The 14,540-nt window shown below is 44.1% G+C and overlaps 1 protein-coding gene across 1 annotated transcript in view; it reads right to left on the bottom strand.

The window, feature by feature from the left end:
* Positions 1-1,525: 1,525 nt before the first annotated feature.
* CERS3 (ceramide synthase 3) overlaps positions 1,526-14,540 on the bottom strand; it is a 91,157-nt gene continuing 78,142 nt past the window's right edge. Inside the window, exon 11 of the mRNA XM_019504003.1 lies at positions 1,526-2,361. Coding sequence (XP_019359548.1) covers positions 2,227-2,361 — 135 coding nt within the window. The 3' untranslated portion in view covers positions 1,526-2,226. The remainder of the gene's footprint in view (positions 2,362-14,540) is intronic.

The following is a 14,540-nucleotide window of genomic DNA, read 5'->3' as shown; positions in this document are numbered from 1 at the left end:
GGTGAGCCCAGAAGGCAGTGCTGGCTCTCCCAACCACAAGTGTATTTTCTTGCATACGTCCAGCATTTTATCAAAACGTGCTATGCCAGATTCCTGTCCTGGTGTCATTGTATTAATTTATTTATAGTAAAGCATCATCCATTGCACATGGCACTGTACAAAAAGAACCAACACAGTACAGTTTAAATCAGTCAAAGGTCATAGGCAGACACCTGCACATTTCCACCTCATAAGAGCACACTCCCGTCACTTATGACAACTACACAAAACACATTCTGCTTCACAGCCCAGGTCCCCAGCATTGTTTCCCATCCCAGGAAATCCTCCAGCCCTTCATCACGCCTCCCCTCTTCCAGAAGAAACCAAAGCAAACAGGTCCTGAGATTCAGATGAGGGGGGAAGAAGGCAGGTTTCAAAGGCAAAGGTCACTAACTCAGGCCACTCTGCTGATGGCTGTTCTTGTCTTTGCCAGATGATGGAGTGCATCAGATGACCTTGCCGCCTGCCGGATCTCTTGAGCAGACGCTCCCTTCAAAAGCTGAAGCCCAAATCATTTTGGCCTTGATGGATCAAACACAGCTGAAACCTCATTTGAAAAGTGGCCTGCAGCCAGCAGTTGTAAAGGGCTCACTCTGTGCAAGGCCTCATTAGCCACATAAGCTGTTGAATTCTGCACTTTCTGATAAACTTACAAGAATTAGCCCGTTGCCGGGAAATCATCCCCTATGCCCCACCAATGAGGACTCCAGTTCTATAATCAGGCATAAGCCCAGAGTGGCTGCAGTTAAAGAAACCTATGGAATCTAGGGCCTGATGGAAGATGGGTGTTGGCTGTTTTTTCTTCACTAGTACTTTCTTTAACCCTCCCTTCCCCCAACTCAAAAAACCCAGAAAACAAAAGATTTAAGATAGGCAAAGGCTGGAGTGATTGTCTGCATGAGATAATGCCAACTTGAGTATATCCACATGCACAAGGTAGTGCTGTGATGAGATCTTTGAACCAACTAGTTAGTCCTGTTGAAAAGTAACACCATGTTAACCCAGCTATTGTGCTTTCAGCGCCCAGGGTAACTTAGAATCAATGAGTCGGGAGGGACCTAGACAGACATCGAGTCCGACCCCCTGCCACGGGCAGGAAGGAGCACCGGGGGTGGGACAGGTCATAAGACCCCAGCCAGGTGCCTATCCAGTCTCCTTTTGAAGATTTCCAGGGAAGGTGAGAGCACCACTTCTCTGGGGAGCCTATTCCAGGCTCTGGCCACCCTTACCGTGAAGTAGTTCTTCCTAATATCCAACCTAAACCTCTCCTCCCTCAGCTTGTGGCCATTGTTCCTGGTGACTCCAAGGGGGGCCCTGGTGAACAGACTTTCCCCAAGTCCCTGCTGCTGGCCCCTGATAAGGTTGTAGGCAGCCACAAGATCCCCCCTCAGTCTCCTCTTGCGGAGACCGAAGAGATTCAGTTCCCTCAGCCTCTCCTCATAGGGCTGGCCACAGAGGCCCCCGACCATGTGAGTGGCCCAACTTGTTCAGAGCTAACTTGGGTATCTATGCACAACACTGCCATGTGCTATGTAGACGCAGCCTTTGAGTGGGGGGGTTAAACTCCTTGGTTCTTAGTGAAGCAAATGATTCATGGAAGCACCAACAACTCCAGTGACTCAATGCTAGCTTGGACCAGCCATCAAGAAGTATGCTCTGATTCATGGGTAGCAGCCAGCGCTAAATGCTTGAACTCAAATCAGATGATTAACATGCCTGTTAATGCATCCTGATGCCACATCTTTCTTAAACAAAGCAATTCTGATTTTTAGTAGAACTCATATTAACTCCACACTTCCAAACTTATGTGGAAAGAACATTAAAGGCTTTTGGGAAAACTGCCCTATTTCTGCCAGACTTGCAAACTACGCTAGAGCCAATTAGACTTCACTTGCTCTACGAGCACTGAAATCCTTGAGCATTTTAAGAGTGGAATGATTAGCACATTTGAGATATGTTTTTCACACACTAATATGCAGTGACTCAAGAAAGTAGGCCATTAATGCATTTTGTCTTATTAAGCAAATCTCTCACCGCCACCTGCTTTACACTGGGCTTCTTTCCAGGTCTAGTAACTAGCAATAAATCAATCTTGGACTCTCATAGGGTGTTGACTTTCCTTTCTGTACTGTAGGTTGGATTTGGGACATGACAAGTGATACTGCAGGATGTGATGCAGGTGTGGGTCTAATGAGTATTGTTGTTCAGGTAGCAACTCTTCCTTAGCCCACAGCCATTTTTGCTGCCATTCTTCACACGCTCCTCTTCAATATCAGAGAGGGAGTCTTCCTCTTCTTCATCGCTCCGGTCATCTTTCAAGTGCTAGACAGAAGAAAACACAGTGAATGCATACTAATATCTATAATTACATTTGCTGTCAAACAAGGAGATTACATTGGTCAGTGCAGTAAAGGTACATTTTTCAAGAGACTAAGAGGCATGAACAAGAAACGATCTGGATTTTCAGATCTTTGAGGTGGCTTGAAAAATATCAGCCAATAATTTTTAGAATTAATTTAGCAAGTGCACTTATCATTCCTGCTGAGTGCATAGACACTACATGAATACATCAGAGAATGAGATCATATGTACTTGCGAATTCAGCACCGTCTCCCCGGAGACATGACCATCCTCCTTCTATACTCATCCAAAAAAGCCTGTGTGAAAGGGTACAAGCAAATGGGAACCAGAACATCTGGAAATGCTATATAAAATGTCAGAGCTGCTGGGCAATATTGTTCCACTCCTCAAAAAAGGTGGTTGCTGACTTGTCTTATAATCACAGAACGATAAAACGTAAGACTGGAAGGGGTCTTAAGAGGTCATCAACTTCATTCTCCTGTCCCAAGGCAGGGTAAGCTCAACCTAAACTATTCCTGGAAGATATCTATCCAGCCGGTTATAAAAAATTAAGAACGACAGGCAGCCAGCTGTCTGTTCATCCTAACAGATCCAAAAACACTTCAGAAAGCAAATGCTGCCTGAGAAGGTACCTGTGGTGCAGCCTTGGCCATGTCATTTGACCACTTACTGCACTGGATTCCCCATTTGGAAAGTGGTACTAATAATCCCAGGGTGTTGCAAGGATTGATGGGTCAATGAGAGAAACACTGAAGGAATCCCAGGGTGTTGTAAGCATGAGCTGGTCAAACGAGAGAAACGTGACATATATGTGCTAAGCATTAAGAATACTGTTAGTAAAGATGCAGGAGTTAAGAAGCTGCCGGTTGATGTTGGGTGAAATGTACTCTGGTTTCAAAATTACTGTTTGTACCTCAACATCTGGGGTTAACCTAGTTCTCAAAAATTTGGGAATCATGGAATATCCACTTACACTTATTACCTTGCCACTTGAAAGAGGACCCCCTGCTACCAGATCCTGTCTTGTGCAAATTAGCTAATGTCACGTTTATTGCAAGAAAAATTCAAAAGCATCTGAAGTAAAACTAGAATTAAAAACCTTGTGAGGAAGGCAAAGGTGGTACACTTTAGCTCAGGAGGGAACAGCAAGGAGAGCAAGCTCTTTAGGAGTAAATGTCAGTCATTTTTCCTGCTCAAAGACTCAAAAACATGACAGCTGCTAGCTAACAGCCCTTCCCAGCTTAGAACAGTTGCCCTGTGTCCACCTAAATATATTAGTGAAAATTAGGAAGCAAGTAGGCAAAGAACACCTGAATCTAGTGCCAACTGGATGATATTTGGCATATTACACAAATTGTACCCTTTTTTCCATTTTTGTCCTCCTCCAGTCTCATGCTACAGCATGTTCAAGGGTTGGGTCCAGCACTGGGCTGGCCCCAGCAGCCTTATCTGGGGGCCTTCGCAGGCTGCCACTTGGAGCCTGGCCGGCAGCTGCAGTGTGGCTCTGGCCAGCCAGACCCAACTTTTGAGCACTGCACAATGCCCCCGTGTGCGCCACTTCACCTTTTTTTTTGCATGGGGTTTTTGGACCCCTGGATATCCAGGGGTCAACACCCCCTTCCCTTCCCGGCATTGCTCCCTTGCAGCATGGAGAACAGCTGAATGTGTCGTATGTGACACCGCGGACGTGTCTGCGGTGCCACATACTGCATGGATGTGCTCATCTGGACACGGCCGTTGTGGCTTTGAGTGTTCAAAGATTCCTTATATATTCCTTCCAATGAAATAATTTGGGAAATATCATCCTGGGCCTCTCTCTTGAGGTCTCCCATTTCTTTTCTCTCTGCCTTGAAGCTACCTTTCTTAGAGCAAGGCTATTTGGACTCCATTCATAGATCCCCGTCATTATCAGTCTCATCCAAGGACTGCCTGGGCCACAGAGACTGACTCCCTTCTGGCTCCAGAGGTGATCTCTTTGGATCAGAGACAAGAAGCATTATGAAAAAAAACTTGTGCTAGTCTTCCTTGATCAGTGAATAAGCCAAGGATTTCAACCCCAAGGTTGTTAGTCTGGTACCTTTCATTAGCACTAAATTCATACATAAAAATAAGCGACAGCTAGAGCAGTAACTGCTTTGATTGCAATCTCACATCCCCTTAATATATTAAGTTTCAATGAAAACATATAGGACTAGAAAGAAAATTAAAGCCTAAATTTTACTGGCCTCATCACAAAGTATAAACTTCCTGGGGCTCTTCTTTGTCTTTTCCCTGATAACATGTAAAGGGTATCAAAACAAACAAATCTCACTGTAAATACTGGAGAATAAACTTGGCACGTCATCAGTTAGAGGAAAGGAAGGGGAACCTTTCCCACACACAATTTATGAGGTCCCATCGCATTCAGATCACCTCTGTTACTTCCTGCTAGTGTCGGGGTTTGGTCCAAAGCAGAAACATTCTCCGGGGTTCATTTTCTTTTTCTTTTTTTGCCATGGGAAATCTTTAGGAAACAAAGACAAACCCATATCAAAATGGCAGGGCCTAACATGACATGGAATGAAGTCACTGGGCAGCATCCCGTGGACTTTTAATGGGCCTTGAACCAAGCTCATAAAGCTGAATGCAAATGGAGAACGTGCTTCTGTGAAAACCTGCTTTTCTGCCAAGCCAGAACAGAAGTCCATCTAGGCCTTGCTTCCGCCAAGCATTTCTGCATACATTTAATTCTGAACATCCACTCATGCCCATGGAAGCCAACGACTTAAATGTAGATGTAAACTTCGGCATATAATTTGCTGAAGAGATGGACTGATGAATCAAGGCCTTGATCCATCAAGTCCTGCATGTCTTGGACATGCTTGAGCTCAGTAAGCATCTTTATGACTGCTGTAGGCCCTTGTCACCCTCCTTGTGGGCTGCAGGATACTGCTGTACACGTGGGGTAACTGCCTTTTCACAAGGCAAAAGCAGGACACACTCCCCCTTGGACGAGCTGCCTGTGGCTCTGCCCCACTCCCTGGCCAGGCCCCATGGCTGCACATTCCCATCCTGGCCCCAAGCCCCATGCTGGCTAGACAACACCCCCAGCTCCAGCCACCAACCCTGCCCCACTCCCTCCCTCACCTCTATCTGCCCTCTGTCACCTATGCTCCTCTTCCCCACCAGATTTATCAGCTGGGGGAGCTGCTATCCACCTCTGCCTGGGGCTGTGTTCCTGACCATGTGCATTTGTGCACACGCACACATGCAGATAGTGCCCGCTGTGTCCCACTCCCCTCACCCCCCCCCCCTTTGCAGGCAGGAACCCTGCCAGCCTGCAAGGGGAAACCTGCAGTTTCCCACAGTTTTCTCACGGTGAGCAGAAAACAGGGATTCCAGCACATACTGGGACAATAGTTGACTGTGTGCAGGGGAATCCAAGATAAATGCTGTCCTGGAGTCATTCAGCTCGGGACCAGGACTTGATGTAATGGAGGGGTGGTCACCCTAATGCCCCAACATAATTGACCATGGGGTTCTTGCCATCATTCTAATATTTCTTTAAGAAAAAACACCAGTATTGGCTGTTGGTTGGGATCTGGCAGCCAAAAATATGTCCATGTATGCAGTGCTGAGCCTTGGGTCCTTCTAGGATGGTTTCAGTAAGGTGACCAAGGCCACAGCATTGCACTACAATACAAAATGGCAACATGCAACATTCTGGGTGATCTGAAAACAGGTTTTAAAAAATCTGATAATCAAATAAAAGACATGCTTAAAAAAAGGACCAGGTGGTCATCTAATATTTGCGTGACCTCCCCCACCCCAGCTGAGAGCCTCATGCTTTTGAATTATCTAGGTATGCAATCTTTTAGATTAGGTTTTATGAACCAAAGTCTTGTTTTTGATGCTTGGATGTTAATGAACCCCTGACACTTCATTTATCCTCACGTTTACAAGTTACTTTTCCTTCCCCCTGCTCCATTAGTGATGTCATATTAATGGTAAAGCAACAGTGTATAGTTGATCTACTTTGCTTCAGAAGGTAAGGTAGGTACCAGGGGTTTTGCCAACATTTTTATATACATGACTTCCTTCCTCTAGGGACGAGAGTGTGATCTGGCATTTGAAGCCTAGACTGAGAGTCAGGAGATACGTTTGGTTCCCAGCTCTGCTCCTGACTTGCTGTGGCAGCTCTGTGCTCTGACTTGCTCTCTTGGACACAACATTTTCCTTCTTGTACAGCAGTATCCTGCAGCCCACGAGGAGGGTGACAAGGACCTACAGCAGTCACAAAGATGCTTATTGAGCTCAAGCAATCCATGTTTCCTAAATGCTTAGATAAGTGACACTTCACCAGGGTGCTATGGCCATGTTAGGTGTGAAAATGCCGCTACAATGGTTCACAAGTTAATTCCAGAGATTTCAAATAGGAACCCAGAGTGTCCAAACCATTTTGAGCTGTTGTGGTCTTTCCGAACAAAAGAATTGCTCTGTTTTTTTTCCCTAGTCAAGAAATGAGTGAAAGCTAAGAGCTGGCATTTTCTGAGGGATGCCTAGAGTTTAGAAGGACAAAAACCATTAGCTTAGGTAAAAAGCCCCTATTTACACTAAAATTGAAAGGTTGGTAAGCATCATCAGCACCATCATCATCCAAAAGAAATGCAAATGCCGTAGGATTTCAGACTGGTGGCTGCAAACGTTCTTTGCTGTCCTGGAGCATAATAGTGGTTACAGAGTGAACCTGTTTGGTTCTGGAAAAGTTTATTTTTGAAGGCTTGAGGGATTTCAAATGGAAACAAACTGCAGAGACTTAAAGTTTTATGGCAACACTGAACTAGATAGAACATTCTCCATCTTTAAAAAAAAAGCACAAATAATATAGAGAAAGTCTGGGCTTCTGGGTTGACTAGTTGGGTAGACAGTAGTGCTGTGCAAAGCTTCAGATCATGATTCGGATTCGGAGATGATTCGGATGCCAAATCTACAAATCTGAATCGAACTGCTAGAAGCTTTAGGCTTTCCGAATCGATTTGGAGTTTCTGAATTGATTCGGAAAAAAGATTTGGAGATTCGGCCATAGGGTATAATGGGGAATCAAAGACATATTTATAACTTTGCTGTTTTTTGGCTTATTTGGATGAAACTGGCAGGGGTGGTAGCCTCTGCTGAGGGCATGAAGCCTGCCACATTCCAAGGTGATAGGTGTAGGGGTTTCTGGGAAACTGCACCTCAAACTGCTGGCAAGCAAAACTCATGACATATGTGACACTGAGTGTGTGTTAAGGCGCAGGGGGGTGAAAACCGCAGGCTTGCTAGGCCCTGCTGCAGCCACAAGGCCTGCCAGCTGTCGAGGAGATTGGTGCAGGGGGAGTCTGGGTTCTGGGGCCCTACACCTCTGGCTGCAGGCAGGCAACACTCGTGACATGGGTGCTTGTGGGGACTGTGTGTGTGTTCAGGTGTGCCCTTCCTGGCGCTGGGGCCTCCACACAACATGGCAGTGTGCCCCCGTGAGGCCTCCTCTTCCCCTATAGCCTTGGTCCAGTCCACCACGGTCAACGACGGCAGGTCAAAATAACTTAGCTACTTCAACACCACCAGCAGCAGCAGCAAAGGTACCCAGATGGAGCTGTCACAGAGCCTTTCTTTTTATAAAGGAATTGACAGCAAGAAGGAAAGATGTTGTTGGATATATGTTACTCACGGTGTGTGATGGCTTATCTTGTGTTTTTATGTTGATTATGAAAAAAGCTAGTTAGAAAAATAGCTCTTAGGAAGCTTTTGGGTTGAAAAACCCTGTGTCCGGCTGAAGAAGTACCTGCCATTGGTCCTGGATGGAAGGAATAGTACAGAAGCCAGCGGCTGGCCTGGCACGCAGTGCAGGCAAGAAAGCCAGTCAGTGAAAATGAAAATGGAGGCGTCAGGGGTGAGGGACAGGCTGGGGTGCAAGGGGTGGTGGTGGAGGGAAGGGGGATTTGGCAGTGCAGGTAAAAGTGCAGAGGTGCCTGGAGAGTCAGGTGTCCGAGTTTTGCCTGCCTGCGGCGAGCAGTGCAGGGCTGCAGAACCCAGACTGCCCATCCCCGTGCCTTAACACACACACGCAGTATCACCTATGTCATGAATTTTGCTTGGCAGCAGTCTGAGGTGCAGTTTCCCAGAAACCCATGCACCTATCTTCTTGAAACATGGCAAGCTTTGTGGCCTCAGCAGGGGCTACCACCCCTGCAAGTTTCATCTGAATCAGCCAAAAAACAAAGTTATAGATAGTTCATTGATTCCCCATTATACCCTATTGCCAAATTGCTGAATCTTTTGTGAATCTATTTGGCTGAATTGAATCAGAAGAGCGATTCAGATCTCTGAATCGAACTGGAAAAATCCGAATCAAATAGTTGCCTATTCGCACAGGCCTAGTAGGCGGTTGGGAAGGCAGTGGAAGTTATGATACGACAAAACTTGTCAGTAATAACTTCCTCTGCAACTAGAAAGCGGAACAAGTCTGCGCACATAAATTATTTACAATAAACTATCATGAAGCTATTAGAAGAGCATGGGTTAAGGTCAAGCTTCTTTTAACTCTGACCCTGCAAGTTGATAAGCAACAAGACACTTCCAGGGTTTTCACCGCTTTGGTTCCAAGATATTTTTTCTGACCCCAGCACATCACATATTATATTTGTGTTTTCCAACTCAAAATAATAATGCCTCCATTTTTACTACTCGTGCACTGGGATTGATAAATAGTACCATCAGATATAACCAGCTGGCAAATTGTAGGTATGAGACCAGCTTTAATTCATTAAGCTTTTATGGCATCAGCTGAATTTCCTATACTGGTTTTTGGGGAACAGACCTCATGGACATGTGTTGTTATACTCTGAATGACTAATCAATTTAATCTTTCTAAATGGGTGACTGCTTTCAAAGTTTATGAGAAGCAACATTAATGCTATAAAGCCTGCAAGAGAGTCATTTGTAATGAGGCCAAAACTGCACATTTTTATAATCTTTCCTTTTGTTTAACCCTCCACCTACTGTTCAGCCTGGGTTGTGGTTTTGGTTTTTTTTAGTTAAATGAACCATATTTATCATATCAGTTTTCCCTTCTTACCTTTTTACTGCTATAATTTGTATAATTCAAACTGTTAGCACCTACCCCTACTACCAGGACAGTACCAAAGAGTGAACCAAATCGGTTTACTCTATAACCACTACTGCTCTTCAACATGGAGCAGACATCTAATGCTACCAGATTTGAAATGGCTTAACTGCATTGCCTTCAATGCAGTCACCCGCTGTGCATCAAGGCGGGATGGACTTTGTTCATCGAACACAAAGCCGGCAACGGCCTCCCCCAAATTCTTCCATTTCAAAAGAGCGGTGTTTCAGAAATTCACGGAGTTCAAGGGAGAAAGAGCCAGCAAGTCATCTAGTCTGACCTCTCAAAGAACATCAGGTGTAGAATTTCATCTAGTTTTGCCTAGAATGAGCTCAAGATTTTGTGTTCCAGCTTCCAGAAAGATATCCAGCTTTATTTTAAAGACTTGCAAATAAAATCCCGCAGATTTCTACAGCCAATTCATCTGCTGTTGTAAATGGGTGAAACCAGAAGAGAACCTGGCCCAAAGGGGCCAAGCGTGGGTCATAATAAAGCACCAGAAAGCTGTTTGTCTCAAATGTCCTGGTAAGCTCCCAGTTCTACATATCCTCTGCTAAATTTGAGGAGAACAGTATGAGAATATTAGGACAAAAATTACAGCTGCTTGTGGGTGACAGTGCAGGGAACCTTTTATCCCTAAAAGCTCTTGTGCTGGAATGGATTGAGTGCGACAGCCTGTTTCTTAGTGCCTGAATGCAACTGGAGTAGTACCTCCTTCAGCGAGGGGAAGGTCACAGAATGGACATCTCCTCATGCAATCCAGCATGCGTGCAAATAGCTGCAAAACTTTGTGGGAATGACAGGCTCTATCTGTTCTAACGCGGAGCTGCCTGTGCTGCGGGCAGGCCTGCCCTGTGCCAACGCTTAGCTTTCAAAGGCATTGAGCTCCCCGGTGTTGCTATCCACTGGAGCACCCTTCCTCCCTGCCCTCTTCAGCTTTGCCTGAGGATGTAGTGAGCAAAGATGGTATTGCAGAAGACAGACAGGCAATGCCAAGACAGCAAGGCAAAATAAATACTGTAGGGACATATGATACTGTAACAACATGCTATTGTATAGCCACACAAAATATTACAACAGAGCTTTAGCAACGGGCCTTCCAGGCTTTTACTTTTCTAAGAGGTGTATTGGGAAAAATGCGCCCTTCACCCAAAAGGGCAGGTTCTAAATTGAACCGCATTGCAAACTCTCAAACCCCTCCTTTTAAAGAGTAAGCTGTTCCCAAAGTGCAGATTTGAAACACGAACATTCATAGGGATAACACGGGGAGGAGGGGAAAACCCTGAGCAGTCTTAGCAATCTTTCGAGACAAAGTTCTGGTGACTCACACGGCTCAGTCACGATGAGTATACAGACATCCGCAGGAAGATAACCATTAGCACACATCAAGTTCCAACCCCAGCTTCTCTCAGATGCAACCTTGAAAAGACATTATTTCTACATGGGAGTTGAGTTAAGGCTCATTTGGCAAAAGTGAAGGTGACAGGTCCAAGGATGTGTCTACGCTTATAAGTCTCACCAGTTCCACGATGCCATTGAGGAATTTTAGGGGGTATGATTTTTTTTTAAAGCCAAAATAGTCATGTTAAAGACCCCAAGTGTGGCTGCAGTTATTCTGGAATAAAAGGCGCCTTCACATAAAAGAGAGGACCTTTCGACTTGAAGTTAAGTCAACCCAAGCATTTTGATGTTGTCTGGTGCATCTACCCTGGGGGAAGGTGTTGTTTATACTCCTTTTTAAAGTCTACCCAGGTAATTAAAATGACTCATTTCCTGTGCGTGGGCAAGGCCTGAAACCAAGCTTGAAGAACCCTTGGCCTGATGGCAATCTTTCTCTAAAGACTTCTTTTTCAACATGCATATTAAATTGCCTTTGGCCAGAGAGAATTGGCATGGGGGCCGCTACCAAAACAAGTCACAGCTTGCAAGTCCAGGTAGGCATATTTACCAACAAGACGCAGCATACAAGCCCTACATATGCACACGACCTTTCTGGGATAAGTCTGGTGGCTTCCGAGGCTTCCCCTACATTATGGAGCTTCTGCTGCTATAGCTCTGCCAGTGTAGGTATGCTGGCGTAGTGCCCATGGTGTAATGGAGATGTATATTGGGGTTCTTGTGCCAGTTTAGTGACACCACTGCCCTGAACACCACACACTAAGCAAGAACCACCTTCTGCCACCCCCGGGATTCCCTGAGACGCGTCAGAGCTGTACATGAGCACATTGTTGGAACTCAAACATGCACAAGAAAACACTTAAGTTTCTGTTGCACATATGAGATCTAGAAATGTGACCTTGTGTTGTGATTCAGTTTCACCTCTCTTTTTCTAGCATGTCAGAGGTACAGAGGAATCTCAGGTATACCCAACAGAGTTGGTATTCTGGGGGAAATAAAATTTACAACCCATGATTCACTGGGCTTTTGCGCTAAATACAGATGCACAAGGAAGGAAAAAGAAGTCAATTTAAAGCAGTAGAAACTGTAATCTGCACTGCAAAGTTTCTAAGTGTATGGTATTTAGGTTTTTTGGAACCATAACCTTCTACGGGCATTTTTACATGTGCTCTGGGGATGGGGGAGCGGTGCTTTAATTAAAGCAGCTCCAAGAGCTGCCCTAATTAAAGCACTGCCATGTCTTGTGTATCAGCACCTTCACAATTAAACATGGTGGCAGGGGCACTTGAACTAACGCTTGTTTGATGAGCTTTAGTTCAAGCGCTCCTGTTGCCATTTTTAAGCACAGGGCGCTGATACACAGGATGCAGGAGGCTGCTGGAGCGTAGTAATTGCCAGGCTCCAGCAGACTCGATTAATCAAGTCTGCTCCAACGTGAAGGAATTCCAGCTCACTGGAGCAGCCTCCGTGCTTGTGTACAGGCGCACCAAAGTTTCTTGACTTTCAAACATTTGCTTTATAATAATTAATAAGAACCATCTCAGTGTCAAATGTTTATCTTTTGCGATAACCATAAGGCACTAAATCAGGTTTGTTCAAATGATGAGATACATATTAGCAACCTCTACCCTACATTGAGCATTTTTACGTTTCAAAATCTAAATACATATTGACTGTGTTTTGATTTTCTAATATGAAGGACAATAAAATCTATAGTCTCTACACATACCAAAATCCCTTATAGTACAAAGATGAAAGCTATTAGTCAGAACAAAAGCCATTGATTCAAAGTCAGGAAAAGCATAATGAGAAGGCAATCCAAATAGACAGAAGGGGTAGCTTTCCAACAAAGAGTTCCATCAAGTTGATAAAACTCTGAATTCAACATGTATAATTTAATCAGTGCAACTCAGCTAACATATGACTTAATATGACGTTAGCCTCCACAAGAATGTAAGCAGAGTACATTTGGCTTCAAGCAAATTACTCTAAACTTCCAGCATGGGAGATTTTATTAGAAAAAATGTTTTCTGTTTAACATCATTCATGCTAATTGATACAACTCATTTTAATCCTCAAATGGAATAAGGACTGTAGACTTTCTTTCTTTCTTTGTTTTCAAAGCAAGGTGCAGAAAATGTATACAAATTGTGCTCAGCATCTTGTAGCCATAAAATCTTTCATTGATTTTTTTCCCCCTCTCTGTAATACTTATTCCTAAAAATCCAAACAGGATTTGAGAGCACAAAGTTAAAAAAAAAGTTAAACAAATAATTACGCAAAAGACAATTCTAACATTTTGAAAAAGATAACTCGATAAAATCAAATGGGATTTTAAGTGTCATTCTAACATTAAGCCCTAGATTTAACTTAAAGCGATACTTTACCAAACATCACTTGTTTTACCGCTCTACATAACACATCTGTAACTGGAACTATATTGCTTGGTTGCACAGAAGAACCAAATCATCATTTACAGTTAATCAGGTACTCTGTGGTTTCAATAAAGGCTGCAAGTTCTATTGCCGAAATCCACCAACTTAACCTTGCACTCAAGTGCATGTAGCTTTACGATAATGTCAAAAGCCCAGGAGGTACCGAATGAGTCATAATGTCCCACTGCTTTTTGAATTATTCCAATTTTAAATCCACACTTGGCAAAGAAACAAAGAACAATATAAAAAGCATTTGATGCTGTTTTGTAAAGTGAACTTTTTTTTACCCTAGGACAAAACTTACACTAAGCCAAAGGGTTCAATGTTATGAACCTTTATCAGAACATGTACTTTTAGTCCTGGTTAGGAATGCTTCCTTAGATACAAGAGAGATTATGAGGCGTGTATGCTTTCTTTACTTCACTGTGTACAGCACTGTAGTTGAGTTGGGTACATGAAACAGCATTGCTGGTTATTAATATTATTACAAAGCCCTAGTATTAATATTCACTAGCCTAACTCTGTGATGCCCAAGGCATATGCTCAAGAGAAGGGCAGGAAAAGTGCTTCAGGGATGTTCTCCAAGCCATCTTACAAAAATCCAACATCAATGTCAACTCGTGGGAGACTATCGACTCAGGGCTGCCCCAAATGGAGGGAGAGTCTGCTGCAGTACTTTGAAACCTCAAAACAACAACAGGAGATGGAAAAACGGGAGCAGCAGGAACAGCGTCTCACAGACCAAGTCATGAATCCAGTACCGCCCACCCCACACAGAAACACGTCTGAGCTGCCGTTGAGTCCGTCGATCCTGGATAGGCCTCATAAGCCATCTTTGGACACACAGATAAGATAATCATGCAAGGCAAATCATCCTCAGCTGCGAGGGATTGCTCAAGCAGAGATCTGTGATGTATCTACTTATTTTAATGAAAGATGTGTTTTTACTATATGCGTTTTTAGGAAGTTTATAGTTCTGGTTTCAGAGAAAGGCTTTGTTTTTTTGTTTTTGTTTTTTAAAAACATGAGGAAGGAGGACAGATGTAATTAAAAAATTGTCCCCTTGCCCAAGGTACCACATAACATGACTACATTTGCAAGAGCCACCTTTGTATAGTTTCATAGTTTCTAGGGTCGGAAGGGACCTGAGTAGATCATTTAGTCCG

The sequence above is a fragment of the Gavialis gangeticus genome, unplaced genomic scaffold (genome assembly GCF_001723915.1).
Source record: "Gavialis gangeticus isolate Ggan-Ray unplaced genomic scaffold, GavGan_comp1, whole genome shotgun sequence".
Classification (NCBI taxonomy): Eukaryota; Metazoa; Chordata; order Crocodylia; family Gavialidae; genus Gavialis; species Gavialis gangeticus.
This window is presented reverse-complemented; position numbering and strand designations above follow the sequence as displayed.